Source organism: Poecilia latipinna, unplaced genomic scaffold (assembly GCF_001443285.1).
Source record: "Poecilia latipinna isolate Pla-1442-1.1 unplaced genomic scaffold, P_latipinna-1.0 Scaffold1263, whole genome shotgun sequence".
Taxonomy (NCBI): Eukaryota; Metazoa; Chordata; class Actinopteri; order Cyprinodontiformes; family Poeciliidae; genus Poecilia; species Poecilia latipinna.
In genome coordinates, this window is record NW_015113879.1 from 151663 (window position 1) to 170336 (window position 18674).

The 18674-nt window shown below is 40.2% G+C and overlaps 1 protein-coding gene across 1 annotated transcript in view; it reads left to right on the plus strand.

The window, feature by feature from the left end:
* Positions 1-18674, plus strand: part of LOC106961085 (glutamate receptor ionotropic, NMDA 2B) — a gene marked incomplete at its 3' end in the record, with an annotated part of 161806 nt that overhangs the window by 124317 nt on the left and 18815 nt on the right. Inside the window, exons 6-7 of the mRNA XM_015054597.1 lie at positions 256-526; positions 9390-9582. Of these exons, the coding sequence (XP_014910083.1) occupies positions 256-526; positions 9390-9582 (464 nt within the window). The remainder of the gene's footprint in view (positions 1-255; positions 527-9389; positions 9583-18674) is intronic.

The following is an 18674-nucleotide window of genomic DNA, read 5'->3' on the forward strand; positions in this document are numbered from 1 at the left end:
ACAAATGTTTGATGATGTCACATTCGGGATTTTTTTTTTTCTTCAGGCTGAAACTGGAGTCACATTTTCCTTAGATAATTTAGCAGCAACTGAATTTGGCTGCATTGTGTTATAACCATGTTTTAATTAAAATGCAAACAAATGAATTGTAATTGGCTTAACACTGGATTTGAAGGCATTTTGCCATATTACTGGATTGGGATGTTAATGAGGCTCTACCTCATGACCCATCTTTGTTCTCCATGTCCGTCTCAGATCCGAAACACCATCGAGAACAGCTTCGTCGGCTGGGAGTTGGAGGAAGTTCTTCTGCTTGACATGTCTGTGGACGACGGCGATTCAAAGATCCAGAACCAGCTGAAGAAGCTCCAGAGCCCTGTGATTCTTCTCTACTGCACAAAAGAGGAGGCCAACACCATCTTCGAGGTGGCCCACTCCGTAGGGATCACCGGCTACGGTTACACGTGGATCGTCCCTTCGCTGGTCGCTGGAGACACTGATGTAGTGCCTGCTGAGTTTCCCACAGGTAGGCAGAAATAAAATGGCTCCTTTTCTGTGAATTTTATACAATTTTATCCTTTTTATGGATGCAAACAATGAATCCACTTACTACCAATTAATGGTTATTAGATTAAAATTAGTTCCAATTGATTAACTGAGGAAGTTTGCTAAGACCTTTTTTCATTGTTGCAGTTTAGCTGCCATCCAGTAGAGGGCGCCTCTGGTCATTCTGAAACTGAGCCAGTTGATGCTAAAATAAAGATGGCGGGACCTTACCAGAACAGAAAAGAGAAACATATTTCACATATTTTATTCTTTTAATCTTTTTTCCTGTTTATTAAGTGAGTGTTTAATACAGCTGACCCAAAATAATGTTCAAACGTATGAAAAATTTATCCCTTTATGTGATGGAAAGGCAGTTAGCCCTCCTACTACAAGAGAAAGCTCAGTTTTTTGAGAAAATGTCCGCTTATCAATTAATCATTAGTTGATGAGAGCGATCATCTTTAGATAGTCAATAACTTGTGCCCCTAACCCTCAATGTTAGCTTTTTACTTTAATTCGAGATCATCACCCTGTATGAGAAGAGTTACGAAGCTTTCCCTCCTCTTGTTCCAGCCTGCATCCGTTCTGCAGCCATAATCTAAATAAATCAAGCTGAGTGAACCACGACCCACTTTTTAGTTGGGGCCCATTAGTTAAGAAAGAGTGGTCTGTTCCATTTTACGACATGATGAAATGAAAAGAAACCAGCTTTCACCACCAATTGTAAACCGAACTTCACATGCTTCTATTTTCTAGTGAAAAGGAGCTGATTTCATCTGCTTACAGTCGTCATTCTCTCCCTTCTGGTCTGCTGAGAACTGATTTCTTCACTGCAGATTTTAAGTTTGGATGTTGGGGACTTTTCCTCAGATAAAAAACAAAAAGAAAAGAAAAGAAACAAAGCGACCTTTTGTAATGATAAGTTAGGAGCCTCTTCGTCTTTGTCTCCGCCCACATCGCTGCCAGAGTCGCTCTAACCTTTGAAGGTCAACCCAAGTGACTTCTGAGTTGGGGCGCATTAAGCACTCAACCCGCACGCGCGGTCTGTCAGGCTCACCTGTCTGGCTGCCAAATGTAACACAAGCTGCAGCACTCTGAGGTGGACAGGCTGTTTGAGGAAGGCCAGCTCCCAGCGGGAAGCCGAACCTTTCAGTGTCGGGCCTGGAGCTGCCGTTCTGACCATCAGAACGTCCCTTTATTTCTGTCTGCTCCCCTCGCCGTGACGCAGTCGCGGTGGATGTGCGCACTTGAGGGGCTTGTTGGTGTTTGACTTACAGTGATGATTAAACCACTGCCTGTCCTAAGCAGTTTCAGGGGGATACTTCTTACCTCTACTCCCCTTTTGGACATGTTTGTCGAAAAGGGAGGAAAAATAACGCAGCCCAATGTGTTGCATGGTGTCGGTGAGTGTGTTCAGTAGCGAAGTGGGCAGACGCCCAGGGCGACTCCACCTCTAGGGCGGCATCAGCTGCCACACTAGTAAACATTTTTGCAGTGAAATCTTTTGCCTATTTCTTGCTTGAAAAGTAATTATTTCACAAATAGTAGAACTTTTTTACAATAGTTGTCAAAATTATTTTGTTTCTTGAAGTATAATAGTGTAATTTGTCTTAAAAAAAAGCTACTTTGGATGTTAATTTAAAGTTGTGCAATGAAATTTGTGTCTTGATCAAAATGCCGCTGTATATAATGCCGCATAATTATATAAATGTTTGACTGTTAGTCTGCTTCACTTATTTTACTTTTCATTGCATGGTCTGCATTTGTGCCTTGCCATGTGTTTACAGTCTTACTCTTTCTCCCACATTTCCTCAAATTAAATATTAGAAAGAGATTTTGAGTGTATCGGTGACGGTCCATTGTAATCTAAATGATGCATGTTGGCCCGAACAGGCTGGGACCGGCCCAGAGTGTGTCTTCATGTCGGCCTGGGGAGCCAAAACGGTGGGCTCACGCTCCGAATGAGAGTTTGAAGTTTGATCCATCACCGTATTGGTTATTTAAATCACATAATGACTTTCCGCTTGATTTATGCGGCCAAAGAGATAATCGTGTTGTTTGTGTACTGCCTGACTGATTGCTAAGTGGAACTGTGGAGTGGCTGCATACACAAACCTTTTTTTTTTTTTCATCGTTGTTGAAGCTGAATTATCATAGCATAAATCAAATGGGACGTAATGACAAATAGTAGGCAAAATGTCAACTTCTCGTTTTATGCGTGATAAATAAGGTACAGAATGTGCCAGAACACGTTAGCCGAAGCAGGTCCAGATTCTGAACAGCATCAAATGGAGAGGAAAGCGTATAATTCACGGCGAATGAAATATGCTGAAACATAAGTCAGATTGTAGATGGCCCTGCTGCTGCGGGTGCCAGGCAACTGTGTTGATGTTGCTTAAAGTTTACCACATTTTTTCACAGACACATATATAAATATCTTTCAATGGGGCTTTTAGGCAATAGAAGTAGTGTTTAATTGTGACGTGGGAGAGAAATGATAAATGGTTTTCAATTGCATTTGTATTCACTCCCCACTAGCCGATACTGCAAGTCTTTTTGAGCGGCTTCTCAAAGTGGCAGGACTTCAGAACGAGGAAAAAAAAGTGAAGATTTAATCAGATAAATGTATAAAATCTAATCTTTTAAAGGTAACATAACTTATTGAGATGTAATTTGCCATGCTCCCCCTTCTGACCGAAGGAACCGTCCGTGCTGTGGAGGAGTTTGCTGCAAAAAACACTAAGACCTGAACTGGAACTGTGTGGATACAATAAAATTTGATGTATGGTTTAAATTAGAGCAGAAGCAATGTGTGTATTAATTTTTGGATGATGCATCCAAAAAAATCAACAACGACGGAAACGACGACAATGGCCCAAGAACAATGGCCGTTGGTTTTTAGTATCAGGCTAGCTACTGTTAGCAATACAAGCTACTGCCTTCCTTCCTTTTGTACTCTTAAACTCTGGCAATAGTGACTGAGAGCGTGAGAGACTGAGCCAGAAACTAGATGTGTAATAAAACATTTTTAGTTTTTTCACTTAGGTTACATGTAAGGCGTCCGTACTGGATTTTGAGTTTGGGTTTGGTGGAATCCTTTGATTTTTCTTTTACCTTTTCCAATTTCCACCCTGAAAATTTGAACTTGTGGGTAAAACTGGAACACATACAGCAAATAAGCTGCGTCATTCAACAAAACATGGCCTGCCAGTGTATAAAATATCTTTTATTTTTCTTGTCTTGTACAACTGCTTCAAAAAGTCCGTAAAGACAGTCGAAACTTTGTATTTACTTTGGTATAGTAGCTGTGATAACAGGTTTGAGACCCATTGTGACGAAGACGCTGAAAAACCTGCTGAAGTGGAGAAATGCTCATATCCAGACAAAAACCAATTCTCTTCCAAAAACATTGTCATGAAAAAGATAATAGTTCTCTTCGCCCAGCATACAAATTCTTCTGTAATAAAAGAGGACACATAATATTTGCCCCGTAAATTCATCCAGCAAGCTTTTATCTCTCCTCTCAACTTGAACATTAAAGGAGCCACATGATGCCTTCAGGGGCAGTCAAGCGCACCAACTTCTAAACAAACATGGAGAGAGACGACACTGTGGCGTAGCATGCGACTGATGATTTGTGGTTCAGAGTTCAGCAGAAGGTGTGTGCTGGCTGTGGGGATAATTTGCCTGGTTGGTGCGCTTAATAATTTGCACGGTGTGTGATGAAGTGCTTCCAAACATCGGGGGTAATTCCAGTGATGCCTTCGCTAAGTCGTGCTCTGGGGAACCAGCTCGCTGCTCTCTCAAAATTTGCATTTCCATTTTCTTCATTTCGCTGTATTTCTGTCATTTCTGTAAGGTTTCTGTCTTACTCCAGGCCGCTCCTTGTTCATTCTGTTCACATCACTCCTAAGTGCTAGCATCAATTGTCTTCATTATTGGTGTAAATAAGTTATCAAGTTACGAATTCTACATTTGAAATTTAAACCAATAAATGCAAACCAGACTTTGTAATAAAGTAAAAAAACAAAACAAAACAAACCAAAAAAAAAACATTAACAAGGTTTTAGTGTAATCCAGAGACTAGGCCTTTTAGCATTGTTATTGCTAATGGATAGCCAGCTGTCATGTTCGCCTAGTTAATACAAATCATTCATATCTTCTCTGTAAACATGTTATTTTTCCATAAAGTACCAAAAACATCACCACTAGAGTTACATGATTGTATATTTAGCTTTAGTTTCAGTCTGGACAGGTCAGGGAGAAATCTGTGGAGACATTTAGAACATCTCTGTGCTATGAAGACCTGGTGTTGGTCTTCCACATAAAATTTAAACGTAATATATTCATGTTTGTGGTTGTAATGTGACAAAATATGAAAAGTTCAAAGGGTATGAATTGTTTTGCAAGTCACTGCACATGCAGGACCATAGCAATGAACTTATATAATGAATATAACTTTAATTCTACCCTTGGTACAAAACTTAACACAAAGTAATCTGTTATGAAACTAGCATCCTCAAAAAATCTGGAGAATTTAATTCCTCCGACTGTAGATATGAGAAAACATAGGTTGCGTTTTTGAAGTCACTTCCTGTTTCATGAAGTTCAAAACACACTTCTGCCTTGCTTACATGGCATATTATCTTACCTTTCTCATTTGGAGGAGTTGCTAAATGATTATTAGGAAAGAACAACAAAAAAAACATGACTTGTTAATTAAAGTTAAAGTTAGGTGAAGTTTGAATTACTATAATTATACATCTACATTTTTTTGGAATTGTTATGAATTGTTATTAATGCTGCTAGTTGTAGGAGTTTTGTAACAACAAATATTTTCTTATTTCTTCTTAGAGGGGATTTTTTTCCCCTCACAAGAACAGAAATGCATGTGATCTAAAGATTGCATTTTTGAAAATCTGCAATAAAAGATGAATGTTTTTTTTTAGAGTTTACCAGTGAGCATCCAGATTTTAATCAGCAGTCGCTTTTTCTAGCCGGTGAAACATCTCTCAGATGTGGCGGCATTGAGTTTATACGTCACCAGTTTACGTGGCAGAGTTATGACGTTTCAACAAGCCCAGAGAGAGAAATGAATCCATATGCATCAGGCAGCGTGTTCCCAAGGTGCAGAGGAACCCACCTCAGAGCACACGTCACTTACAAGCAACACACACATTCCCACCGCTTCCTTCCCTTAACACAGCAGCAGTGATTTTGTGTTTTAAAAAAAAAAAAAAAAAAGAGGAACAAGCGATGGGAGCGAGTGTGAAGAAAGTGTCAAGACTGTGAGATTTTTAGATGTGGTCCTGAAGGGCCGGAGCTGTCAGCGCTAAGGCCCCGTGAGGAGGGCAGGTTGCCAGGCCGCCTGTCTATTTATGCCCGCTGACATGGTAGTGGACTAGCTGACATGTGGTCATACACTGTCAGATCGACGCAGATCAACTGAAAGACACGGGGAAGACGGAGCGATGGATGGCGAGATGAACTGGGGCGACGACCGAAACGGCGACAGAAATCCAGATGATTTCTAACGTACCGAAATGGACGTCAGCAGAAATGTGCATTTTTAATTCAAATGAATTTGAGGTAAAAAATTTGCTCTGTAGTCGCTGGCTTTCTTAAATGGCACCCCACTTTGAGGCAAAATGTTATGAATAGTTGCTAGGAAACTAGAGTAATTCAGTGCACTACAATAAAACAGCTTTGTATTGTGTAAACTCTCCCAGTTGCTGAATTTTGAAATTTTAGATGCACACGGATTAAAAGAACTATTGATTTGGCTGATAAATTTGCACAGTATTATTTTTTTTCATGTTTTTATCATATAAAGCACTTTGAACTGCCTTGTTCAAACCTGCGATACAAACAAACTTGAACTGATTTTTTTTTTGTTTGCTTGTGTAAATAATCTCATGTCCTAAATGACAGGCAAAGATTTAAAGGGTTGTAGCTCTATCCAGTAAGAGGCCATGTTGAGATTAGCTGTGCACCTTTCACTCAACACCAAAGTGGAGCTTGAATGCATATAGCATAAGAAGTACATAAAGGGATTTACAGTGTTGATGACTAGCTTGCTAAGCTACCTGGATTACCTTCTTTCTCTTCTGTCCATTAGCATGGGTCGGCTAGCACAGGGGCACAGCTACGTGCTTTGGGTAGTGCATGTTGACACATTATAATATCACCCACCTACACCTGTAAGCTACAGCACACAGCTGCAAAACAACAGTGACCTGCCATTTTGCTAGTAATTTAAGCTAACGTGAATATTTACTGAAATAACTGTCTGTTAACCAATTTGTTTTCTGCCCCCAAAGCTTTATTCTGTGCCTCTCCACTTTTAGCCCCCTGTCATCAGACGACACGACTCAAATGAAAAGAAAAAAGCTGTCCTCAACTAAGAATAATTTTCCGCCATTGCTTTGGTGGCTTCTCTAGCACAGCGCCCCTATGTGTCGCACATAGCATAATACCAAAATATTGCGCTTTGGGCTAGCGTTAGCATCGGTTGGCTTAAAGCACCTTCCACCTTCTGTCTATATGTCTCCATTACATTTGAAATAAACCCCAAAAAATATCAAATAACATTTTAGCTGTAATGCTCCACCTGTGAAAGTAAATCTGTTGGGTCTTACCTTCACACTTGGTCAACAATTCTGAGGACACATTAAGGCAAAATTTTAAAAAGTTTCCGTGTTCAGACATGCTTCCCAAGGAGGAATGAATGAGCTCCTACATGATGCTCCAAACTGGAGACGGACTTGTTGTAAATCCGGTCTGAGGAGAGTGATTAGATCCAAACGAGATGAAATCATGACACCAGTTTGTCATTAGAAGAGATCAACAGTTTTGCACGAGGCAACACACACTGCGTCTCATCACTTAATGCTGATGCTTTGTCATTAGTTAATTACATTATGAATGAGAAATATAGATTTTAATCTGAAATGACAGCTGTTTATTAGATGCACGATTGGATGATTTTCACAGTAAATCAACACTCTATACACTTTAGTCTGTTCTCTTTTTCTTAATTCGTTTCAGATTAATATTGTTCCAAAATAGGATAACGAGCAAAACCAAAGTGCCAGCTGTGACCCCGGCTTCACAGAAAACCAAAACAATTCCCAGAGCTTCAGACAATTATGTTGACTGGTTTAAACACTTGGTTACAAGACAATGTAATGAAGAATGAGTTTTCTCAAGGTCACCCTTGGAGATGGGCTTTGAGAAAAATAAACACACCGAAACACATAAATGAAAATACATGTTTGTAAAGATTAAAAAAAAAAAAAACAAAGACAAGAGAAAAGGCTACAGGCGGAACAAAGTCCAGCAGACACAGACAAAGTTTTGGACAGAAGGACAAACTCTGTACGGTGACAGACTCAGTCTGAGGCCTCCCTGAATCATCAGACCCTGTACCCATCGTCTTGAATCGTATGAACTCTAACAGAACAGTGTCTCCCTTCCTGCCTCTCTTCTCTATAAGACCGTTGTTTTTTTTGTTTTTGGTTTTTTTTGGCAGCCACCACAGATTTCTTCTGTCTGTGCTTTTGTCTCAGTTTAATGTTTCAGATAACCAGACAAAAAGCTCATTCTCCACTAAAGCTAATAACTGGGTGCAACACCGTTGGCAGCAACAGCTGCCGTCAAGCGTTTGTGATAACGATCAATAAGTCTTTTATGTTGGTGTTGAGGATTGTTAGCTCACTTGTATCTGCAGGTCATGTCGCAGGATCCCAATCCGATTTAGGTCCAGACTTTGGCTTGGCCACACTAAAGACTTATTTTAGTGCTTTTTTTTGGAGTACTTTCCCAAATATATTGATATATTTGGCTTTTTTTCCCCCCACAGTCTCTTATTGTTGAATAATAACCACTGACCTTAATTATGGAAAGTGAAACCTGCAGTGTTTTAGATGTTGTATTTTTTTGACTTCCTGGATGAGTCCTGGAAGCTCTCTTGAAGTCAGTCAGGAATCCAGCTTCACCTGGAAGGTTCACCACTGTTCTCACGTTTTCTCCATTTGTGGATTATGGCACTCGTTTACTTTGTAAATCCCAAGGAATATCAAGACTGACAGATGTCTAAGACTTTGTTTCTCACCTTTTATAGCCACATAGCATCATTTTATAGCCCAATCAAGTAACCATCATTTGGTATAAAAATGCTAACAATATCAAATATGGCTCAAAAGAAATTTGACGTTGTGATTTGATGCCTTGAAATTGGGCCTTTGTCCCTTTAAGAAGCTCCTGCTCTTTCAGACACTCTGCCTTCAGGAAGCATCACAACGTTCCTCCATTATTCCTTTTACAACCATTTTTAGGAGCGTTAAACTCAGAAGCACAACCCAGAATGAGAAACACATTGTCTCTATTTAGGATAGGAAAACTAGTTATGTCATGTTATGGACTAACCCAGTGTTGTAACCTTGTTGTCAATCGTATTGGGTAAAACTGAGTCGGACTTTCATTTCTCTGTGTACAGCGAGGTTGACCTGTCCTCATTCCTTTTATAAATTGCCTGGAGAAGAATCAGCTGACTCATATCTTCCTTAATTAAATGAAAGTGCAGCATTTTATAGCCAGTCGTCAACTGGTTGTTTTATTTAATGATTTATTTGTTCTGCTGGTCTGACAGTAATCACCTCTAGTGATGTCACCCAGGTTAATTTGTGATTTAATAAGAGGGGGCAGAAGGCAGGTTTATTAGGTTATCTTTGAATTTTGACAATATTTGATAAGCTTAACATTTAAATCTGACAAAAGAGAAATAAAGCAAAAGGGCAAATATTTATACTGTCAGTACTCTGAATCTCACCTCGTCGCCGCAGGTCTGCTCTCCGTTTCCTACGATGAGTGGGACTACGGTCTGGAAGCCCGTGTTCGGGACGGTGTGGCGATCATCACCATGGCAACGTCCACCATGATGATGGACCGCGGGCCTCACACCTTGCTGAAATCTGAATGCCACGGAGCGCCGGAAAAGAAGACCCCAATCTCAGGCAACCCCAATGAAGTCCTCAGGTAAGACGGAGGACGCAGCAAACCGTATTTAGACTTTCCTTTAAATTAACACAGATTAATATGACATTGGTTAATTAAAGGGAAAATGCCACATTCAGCTGCTTCATAAAAGGACACATTCAGGTGATTCAGCGTCTCAGTCTGCTGTAGATCAGCATATTAGCAAAAGAACACAGATGCTGGTCCACACTCAAATCCCACACCTTCCCTACACAGAGATCAGATCCCTTGTTGAAACGTGCGCCCGCCCCTTCAGCCGCCCGTTTCAGCAGCAGCAGGCCCCTTGAACCGGTCTCAACGCGTGTGTCCGGCCGCGCCACGCCGCGCTCCGCCTAATTGGTCCCAGTGGCGTTTCAGTTGGCGAACGCCGTCCCCTGTGGCGGTGTGCTCCGGAGCACAGCGCCGGAGAGAGTGCTTTCAGGAGCAGTCTCATCTCCCTGCCGCTGTCCGTGTCGGCTCGCTCACAGTGTGGGGGTTTAATGCTGAGGAACAGGCTGTCAGGACGGAGCAGGTGTGTCTGTCTGTGCAGCAGGAGCATCGCCGTCTGAGGCGTGTTTACTGAAGAGGCTGTCAGGGATTCAGTGAGGACACGGCTCGGGTTGCTGTTGTGACAAAATCGGCTTCCTGCTCATGTCTTCTAACAATGCTGCTTTGAAATGGAGCTGAAGGGACACACACCAACACACACACAAACACACACACAAACACACACACAAACACGCGCACACGCACACTATAAAAGAATTGTAGACCCCTGTGCCTTGTCCATTTTCATTTTTAGATAATCCTTATGAAAAATACCTGAATTTTGGCAGAGTAACATAAAGAAGTGCATAATATGAAGTGGGAGAAAAATAATGCATGCTTTCTGACAAGTTTTTAGAAAGAGATCTGACAAGAGTTCAGTTCATATACAACGCTTAGAAACAGTTTTTGCTGCAAATGTTTGGGGGTAAGCCTCTACCAACAAACCTTGTTCTACTTGGAGAATGGATGGTGACATTTGGCACTTTTCCTCAATCGAATTTAATCCAGACATTGACCTGGCCATTCCTTTAAATGGCTTTAATCTAAACTATTTAATTTTAGATCTGGGTTTATGGTTAGGCTTGTTGCCATCAGGCGGTCTGTATAGCTAGCACTGCAAGCTAGTAGCTAGTAGCTGTATAGCTAGCAGATATAAGGTTTATTTTCATGTTCAGATGACTTCTGAAGTATTTTTTCCTGTTAATTTTAATTCAGGCGTATGGATATTGGCTTGAACAGAAATAAGCTCCTTTTAAAGTATGATTATATTGGTTGTAATGTTACAAAGTAAATAGATTTGCTTAAAAGGCTTATGAAGACTTTGTATACATTTTCTGCCATCCTGGTGTTAGCTGCTCACCAGAAGCTTAAGTTAATACAAAAACACCACTTTTTTTTTTCTTTCTTTTTATAATCACACTCTAACATCCCACTTTGGCATCAGCAGAGACACACGCTCAGCTCACCTCTGTGGCTGACTGCATGTGAACCCCAGCCGCCCTCACCAAGGCCTCGGAGCTCAGCCGTGTAAAGTTATCCTTCTCTATAATGTGGTTCACCTTTCGCGGTCTCGCTGCTTCGCGGATTTTTTTGTGCAGTATTTTTCACAGTGCATTGTGTTCTGCGTCCTGATTGGCTAAACAGCCTCCGAGCTCCTTCTCTATTTGTGTACCAGTAACGTTACGGTATTTAAATATAAGTAATACAGATTGGCCATTCAGGAGATGAAAGCTGAAAACTTTGAATGCCTGCTGGAAAAAACTGTGGCCAGAGGCAGAGCAAAACCCGACCAGAGGCTCGGTTGACGAGATCCATCGCTCTGCCGCAGATACAGCTGTGAATCTCACGGGCAGGTTGGAGGAGACGCTTTAATGACATGATTGATGAACTTGCACATCCGCTGACCTGAAAACAGGTTTTGTTCTTTGATTTCAATGTAGAGTATTTAATTATGCTGTATAATAATTGTAAAAACTAAAAGTAACTCTACTTTGCGGATTTCACTTATCGCGGGTTATTTTCATAATGCAGCCCCTAAGAAAAACGAGGGATCTCTGTACTCCTGTGATATCACTTCAGCTCTGGTCTGCGCTTTACTCCTTTCTGAGGCTTTTGCTCTTGTTTCTTTACTCCTTCCTGCTTTGAACCAGCAGTGGAGTTCATGGCAGCTGCTGCTGCCCCCGGAATATTATCCCCCTACCCTGTTTGTGTGTGTCTGAACCGCTTTGTTCAACTCTCCTGCGCCGCTCCCTGCTCTGTTGAACCTTATCCTAACCCCGTTGCTGTTTGCCTTTGTCCGGCTCGCTCCCACCGTCTTCTCTTTTCTTCTTCTCTGGTCCCTTTTTTTTTTCCCCCACGTCTGTTTTCATCTGTTCTGCTTTCTTCGCTCACCTCTGTGGATTGGTGCTCACACCTCCTCTCATCCCTCCTCCTGGTGATTTTCCCCTCATCTGCACTGCTCTGCTCCTCCCCGGCCATTGTCTGCACTTCAGACCTGCAGTTTTATAATCAACTTAGCTGTGTAGCTGATTAGATCAGTTGCGAGTGCTGCTGAGATCCTTCGCCCCTCGCTGCCTTAACTAAATTTGTTTGGTGATAACCTTTGTCTTCAAGTGTTCAATCAGGAGATTAGCAATTGGCTAAGAGTTTATCTGCTCTGAACTGAATGAAGCGCTCAGTTGGCTGGAAGGATGCTCCACTTCCTGGACAGTTCACAGCTGAGTCCGTTTTGTTTGGCTAGGAAGAAGTCTTGTTCGTTTGAGGAGGTGTGAATTGAACAAAAAAGTGAACTGCGGTCCACCAAAGTTCACTTTCAGTTCGGTTCAGTGTATATGTGAACATCGAGCGGATCGGAGAACGCTCCAAAAGCAGGAAGTGGACTATAATGCAAGGCATTGTGGGTGAATTCAACCAAAACAAACATGTGAGTCTAGCTCTAGCGGGAGAAATGGCTCCCGGTCTTTTACCAGAGACAAAAAAAAAATCCTACAGCTGAATAAATCTGACGTACTCAGTGTCTTCTTCAGAGGTTTTTGACTTGTTTCCTTCTGTAGTTCTTGGTGCAGCCAGTTTTGGTCCCCGATTCAACAGAGTCTACTGGACTACCTGGTGTGAAAACAGCCTTAGAGAATCAGAACAACAGATGAGGAGAGAGTGACTAGATATGCAGGATATTTGTGAAAAATATGCAACACATTTCTCACATTTCTGTCAATGTTGCTTTAGTTCTTCATTACGATGCCATAGATGTCACTGGTGATTAAATAGTTCCCTTACATTTATTTTTAGGAATTTCAAACCTCATAAACTGTCAGTTATTTTACTCTAACAGCTTAAAGTCCTTTTATTTAGATGTTGAAGAAAGTCTAAAGCCACATGGAGGGTAGAGTAACTGAGCTACGTTTCTCCTGTCATGTTGGTGCTGTGCACTTCTAGTCAGCTGAATGAAAGAAGACCCCTACACTTTAACATTTAGCTGGTGCTTCTCTTCTAGCTGAACTATAGAACCATGTTGCCATTAGGCAACAAACCCTTTTTTCAGTCACATCTCCACAGTGCGTCCCTACGAATGATGAAATACTTTAAAAAACAAGGAAAGACCATAAGAAAACAATGACAGCCTTTTCATTTTTCACATGACTTTTTGAAGCTCCTTTCTTTTGCGATTTATTTTTAGTAAAGGGAAAAGTGTACTAACTTTGTTTTTTTATGACTTAATCCTATTTATTTGATCATGAAAAGCACAAACTTTACAGTTATGCATTACTTTGTGTTGGTCTATCACATAACATCCACATATAATACACTAAAGTGGGACAAAATGCAAAAAAAGAAAAAAAAAACAGGGTGCTGTGAATATTTTTGTTTTCACACTTTTATTGCTAAACGCTCCAGCTTAGCAATAAAAGGACACCTTTAAAACACATGGACGTCTCTTTCTAATGGTGCTATGAATTTTCCACACTCATTAGTTACTCATCTTAGAAAGACACGGTTGTTGGATATCTCCAGTTTGGAGAAGATCTTAAGCCCTCCTGTTTGATGGAAACCTCTAAATTAAAACGAACCGTCTGTTTGACCTGGTTCTGGCTCTACAGCTAATATGCAGCTTATATTGTGGAGAAGAATTCATATCGAAAGTCACATTTAATGATTTCCCTGATGAAGGATGCGTAAAAAGACCTAAATGTGTATGAATCTCTTGCTGCAGCACCATAATCTCACACAGATTTTTTTTTTATTCTAGAAAGGCTGAAATCCATAAAGCAGAGAGTGACGAAGGTTTGAACTTTAGCTCGGTATTTTGATTATGACGTGGTTCTGGTTTTGTCACATTTGGTATTCTGTATTTAGTTTTTAGACTCAGTTATGTTCTTTTAATGTTTCATATTTCTAGATTCTGTTTGTGTTGTGGCCTGTGGTCACCGATTCTCCATTCACACAAAGTGTGAAGAAGAGTTTGGCAAACTCTACACTCATTCAGCCTGTAGATGCTGGTGGTTGCCATGGAGACTTCTTCTCCAACTGGGAGCTCTGGAGATGTGTTTGTAATATTTTCTTCATTAGCATCATGCAGATCTTTTGTGGTGACAGAATAAATAGTGATTTCCACTCAGATTTGTGTCCATCGTCCAATAGAAACGGGAATCTGTGTCACTTCATATTTAAACCCCATGGAAACATAAATAAGTAAAGAATAATTTAAAGATGATGGAGTAATAAGGCGAGATCAAAGAAAAGAAATTCCAACACCAGATTGATACATAAAAAAATGTCAACATTAATTTGCATATGTAGAAAAGTAAGTTGAATATTTAATACATCAAGCTAATTTTTCATGATTAATGGAGTAAATGTACAATATTAAATATCTGATATTCTCTGACATTGTCAAGTCAGACATTTGTAAAATAAATAAATAAATAAATAAATAGAATTAAAAAAATAAATAAATAAAACAATAAAGTATTTGAGATTATTACAAAGTCAGACATTTTTGAAAACAGAGCCGGAGGTCCTCTAAGGTTTTAGTGGTAGATGTAGCAGATATGCATCCGGATATTTTCCAGAGACTAACTGGAACATCCTGGTTCTTTTCCTGGTTGCAGACGCCATGCAGCCATGTCGAAGCTTCTTCTTCACTCTCTGGCGTATATTTGGTAACACCTTTTCCCGTTAAAGGCCTTCCTGGTGAGATGTTGTCGTTCTGACAGAATGAAAGAGCCCAGATGTGCCGCTGACACTTTCATCTCCTAAATTTACAACTATAGTCCTAATGTAGAGGACTTGAGCATTTTTTGACACTAATGTCTAATTTTATAATTAGTTTTTCATGTACTTTTTTGACTTCACATTGTCAAAGAACATCTAAGTTAATATCAGAAATTTATGCCTTTAATGGTGAAAAATTATCAGGTTGTCCAGATGTTTTTTTCTTATAAATATGTTAAATAAATATGTTTTTTGACAGAAATTTACTCCTTTTTAGCTTTTATATCTACTTACTTCAGTGTTTCAGTGACTATGCTGCAGCAATAAGAGCTACATTTATTTTAAGCCTTTTCATAACAAGCTCAAGTCACGAATTAACATCTTGCATGGCTTTATAGTCCGTTTCCCATTTGGATTATGCATCATTTTTATCGCAACATTGTTGACTGAATATGTTCATTGAGTTATCAATGCTCCGTGTTTGTAAACCTCACCCGGTGTGAGTTTCCGTCTTACGCTGAACGGTCTGCCAAGTGGCTTTTGTCATCTGGTCGACTTACACCGATGGCACGCTCTCTGCCTCGCTCAGCGTTTACGAGACAAGGACACATGGCTGCACTAAGTAAATGAAGTCCTTCGTAGCCAGCGCCGTGACATTCCAGCACCCGCCTGACAAGAGAAGATAGCAGCAAAGAAGAAGAGAAACAAAGGCGAAAGCTCGCGGAGTCAGAAAAAGATGGTGGTGGAAATGACTTGTGAGCAATACACAACAGCAGCGAGAATCATGAGTTTAACAACGGCGGCCCTGACCTTGCCAGGCGTGGACAGGTTCCAGATGAGCTCGGAGTTGGAAAGGTGTCAAGTGCTTTTAAGCTCTGCGGACGGGTTTGAACTCGCATGGCCCCCAGTAAGCTTTCAGCGGAGCATCTGTGTGTGTGTGTTTGTGGGTGCAGAACGCTCTGAGGCAGCATGTTGACCCGGTGGAGCAGAGGGATGAGGGGATGAGTGTGCGCCTCTGTTTCCTCAGATGTCTTTCTGTGCGTTTGTTTGTCTTGGCTTTTTTTTCCCCCCATGTCTGAGTCTGGATCAGAACATTTGGCTGTGTTTTTATGGAGCAGACCAGAGGGAGGAGTTTGAAAGGTGGCATTTCTTTTTTTGGGGGGATGAGGAGAATGATTGGAACTAGGTCAAGAAAACTAGTTTTGTTTTGTTGTCTTCTTTTCCCCCTGTCTTCCATCCTCATGTCTTTTTTATCTGAACTTTAATATTTAAACCTGTCTGTCCCTAAATGTCCTTCACTCAGTCATTTCCTCTATGTAGTGATGTTAAAAAGTCGAACACTTCTTCTCCTTTGTAATTTCTCATGTAATCGTCAACAGTTTTACCTACTGTACAGCTGGCAGCTGGCTCTCAGTCCTGTTGTGCAATCCATTCATGAATAATGAAACCCTTGCTCATCAATAAGTGTGGACTGTCAGACCCTCTTCAAACCTGCGTCTTCCTGGTTCGACACGTGTCCTGATTAAATCATGGGTGAACGTATTATTTTTTTAAATCCCGACTATTATTTAGTTTTACTCACCTAAAAATCTGAAATTTTTTACCAACTGAATTTTACAAACTACTTTTTTGAGCATGGATGGAGGGCTTCAGACATGGACACATGACTCCATTTAATAACGCTATTAGTTTGCTACTTGCAATGATACTTAAAATGGTATTGCTAGTGTTTGTAAAGCAGCCAATGCAGGAATGGCATTCATTCCCCTTGGCACTGATTGGCTGAACCCCGAAGAGCGGAGATAAGGAAAACTATAGCCCAGGAGAGCCCAAACTTTTTGAGACCAAGATCTACTTTTTCTCTCAGCAGCTGGCTGAGATCCACCACATGACACGAAGATATAGAAATTGTAAATGAAACTATTTTGTCTGCAACACAGAGACAAACAACCATGCATACACACACTCACACTTAGAGGCAATTTGGAGAGGCCAATTAACCTGATAGTCATGTTTTTGGACTGTGGGAGGAAAGCGGAGTACCCGGAGAAAACCCACGCATGCACAGGGAGAACATGCAAACTCCATGCAGAAAGACCGGGGCCGGGAATCGAACCCAGAACCTTCTTGCTGCAAAGCAACAGCTCTACCAACTGCGCCACTGTTATATTGTTATATTGTCAAATAACAAAATAAAATACCTCTGTATTTTACCAAACATATTTGTTATTTTGTCATCTAATTATAAATAAACATTTTAATAAATGAACTACAGGTTTATAATACTTGTGTCATGATCCGTGTTTTTGTGTATTTATATTAAGGTTTTTCTGTGTTCAGTTTCTGTCCTGTGAGTCTGTCTCTGCGTCTTCCCCATTGATTGTTCCCAGGTGTGTCTCGTTCCCTTGATTACCCCCCTCCTCCCCCCTATTTAAACCCACCTGCTGTCTTTGTCTCTTGTCGGGTCCTTGTCGTTTGCACATCGGTCTTAGTCAGTTGTTTGACGTCTATACGCTCCAGTAGAACTGTGAAGTACTGGATAGCGTTAGCTCTCGTTTTCAGTCCTTTGTATCAGTTGCTACCGGTTTTTAGCTGTGTGTTAACCTCTCTGCCGTGCTGCCTGTGTTGGACTGTTTTGAGCCTTCATCATTAAACTCTTCATCATCTTCACCTAACCTGGGACTCTGCGTCAATCCTCACCACCACCCACAACCACTTCATGACAACTTGTCAGGCTACAAGCCCAATTAACTCTGTTAGTGATTCAGATACTCACTACTCATTAGGAAAAATAGATTTATTCTTCTTCTGTAGAAATGAACAATTAATCCCAGGTCTTCAGTCAAAACATGTAGAGCTACATATTTTCCTGGGAAATTTAAAACTTCTTTAACTCTGTATTGAGCTCATTTATTATATGTAATTTTTGGATTATTTTTTGGGGGAATATATACATTTGTTTGTGGGATGTAGATGTGAAACTAACTGCTGGCACAGACCTAAGCTATAGCATGAAGCCGACATCAGAAACGGCTTACTCATAGATTTTATGCCTGTTCCCCCCCCCTATTGTTGTGCATAAGGTTATAAAATATTTTACACATGCCTATATTTATTTATTTATTTCGAACAGACAGAAAAGACAATCAATAAATAAAGAAAACAATTGAATGAAACAAAGGGAAAACAAATTATTATACCCAAGGGACATGCAGATTTTATATTTTCTGTTCGAAAAGGAGCAGGTAGAAGATATAATATCTTATGATGTCCTGATGTCCTACTTATCAATTTATAATCAATTAACTGTCAAAACATCAAAACGAGACAACTTGTTTCCACTTTACATGATATTTAAAGATGTACCATTATTTAAACACCATTTATATCATCGATAGAATTTATAGACAGTCATCTTATAGAACATATTTTGTAATAAGCTCCTTTTTTAATCAGTTTTTTAAGCTGGTTTATATTTGTACTTTTTTGAACTCATCATTCAATCCATTCCAGACATCTACTCCACGCACCGATAAACAAAAACTCTGCCTGGTTGCTCTAATACGTTGTTTTTTAAAATATCCTTCACCTCTTAAATTATAACCACCCTCTCTGTCACAAAACATTTCCTGTATATTGGGTGGAAGTTGCTGATTTTTGACCTTAAACATGAATTGTATAGTTAAATATTACAAGGTCCCAGAATTTCAGTATATTTGATTTAATAAATAACTGGTTTGTGTGTTCCCAATATCCCACTTTATGTAGTATTCAGATTGATTGATTTTTTTATATGACGTATAAGATTCAAGATTCAAGATACTTTATTGTCATTCACATCACGTATCACATGA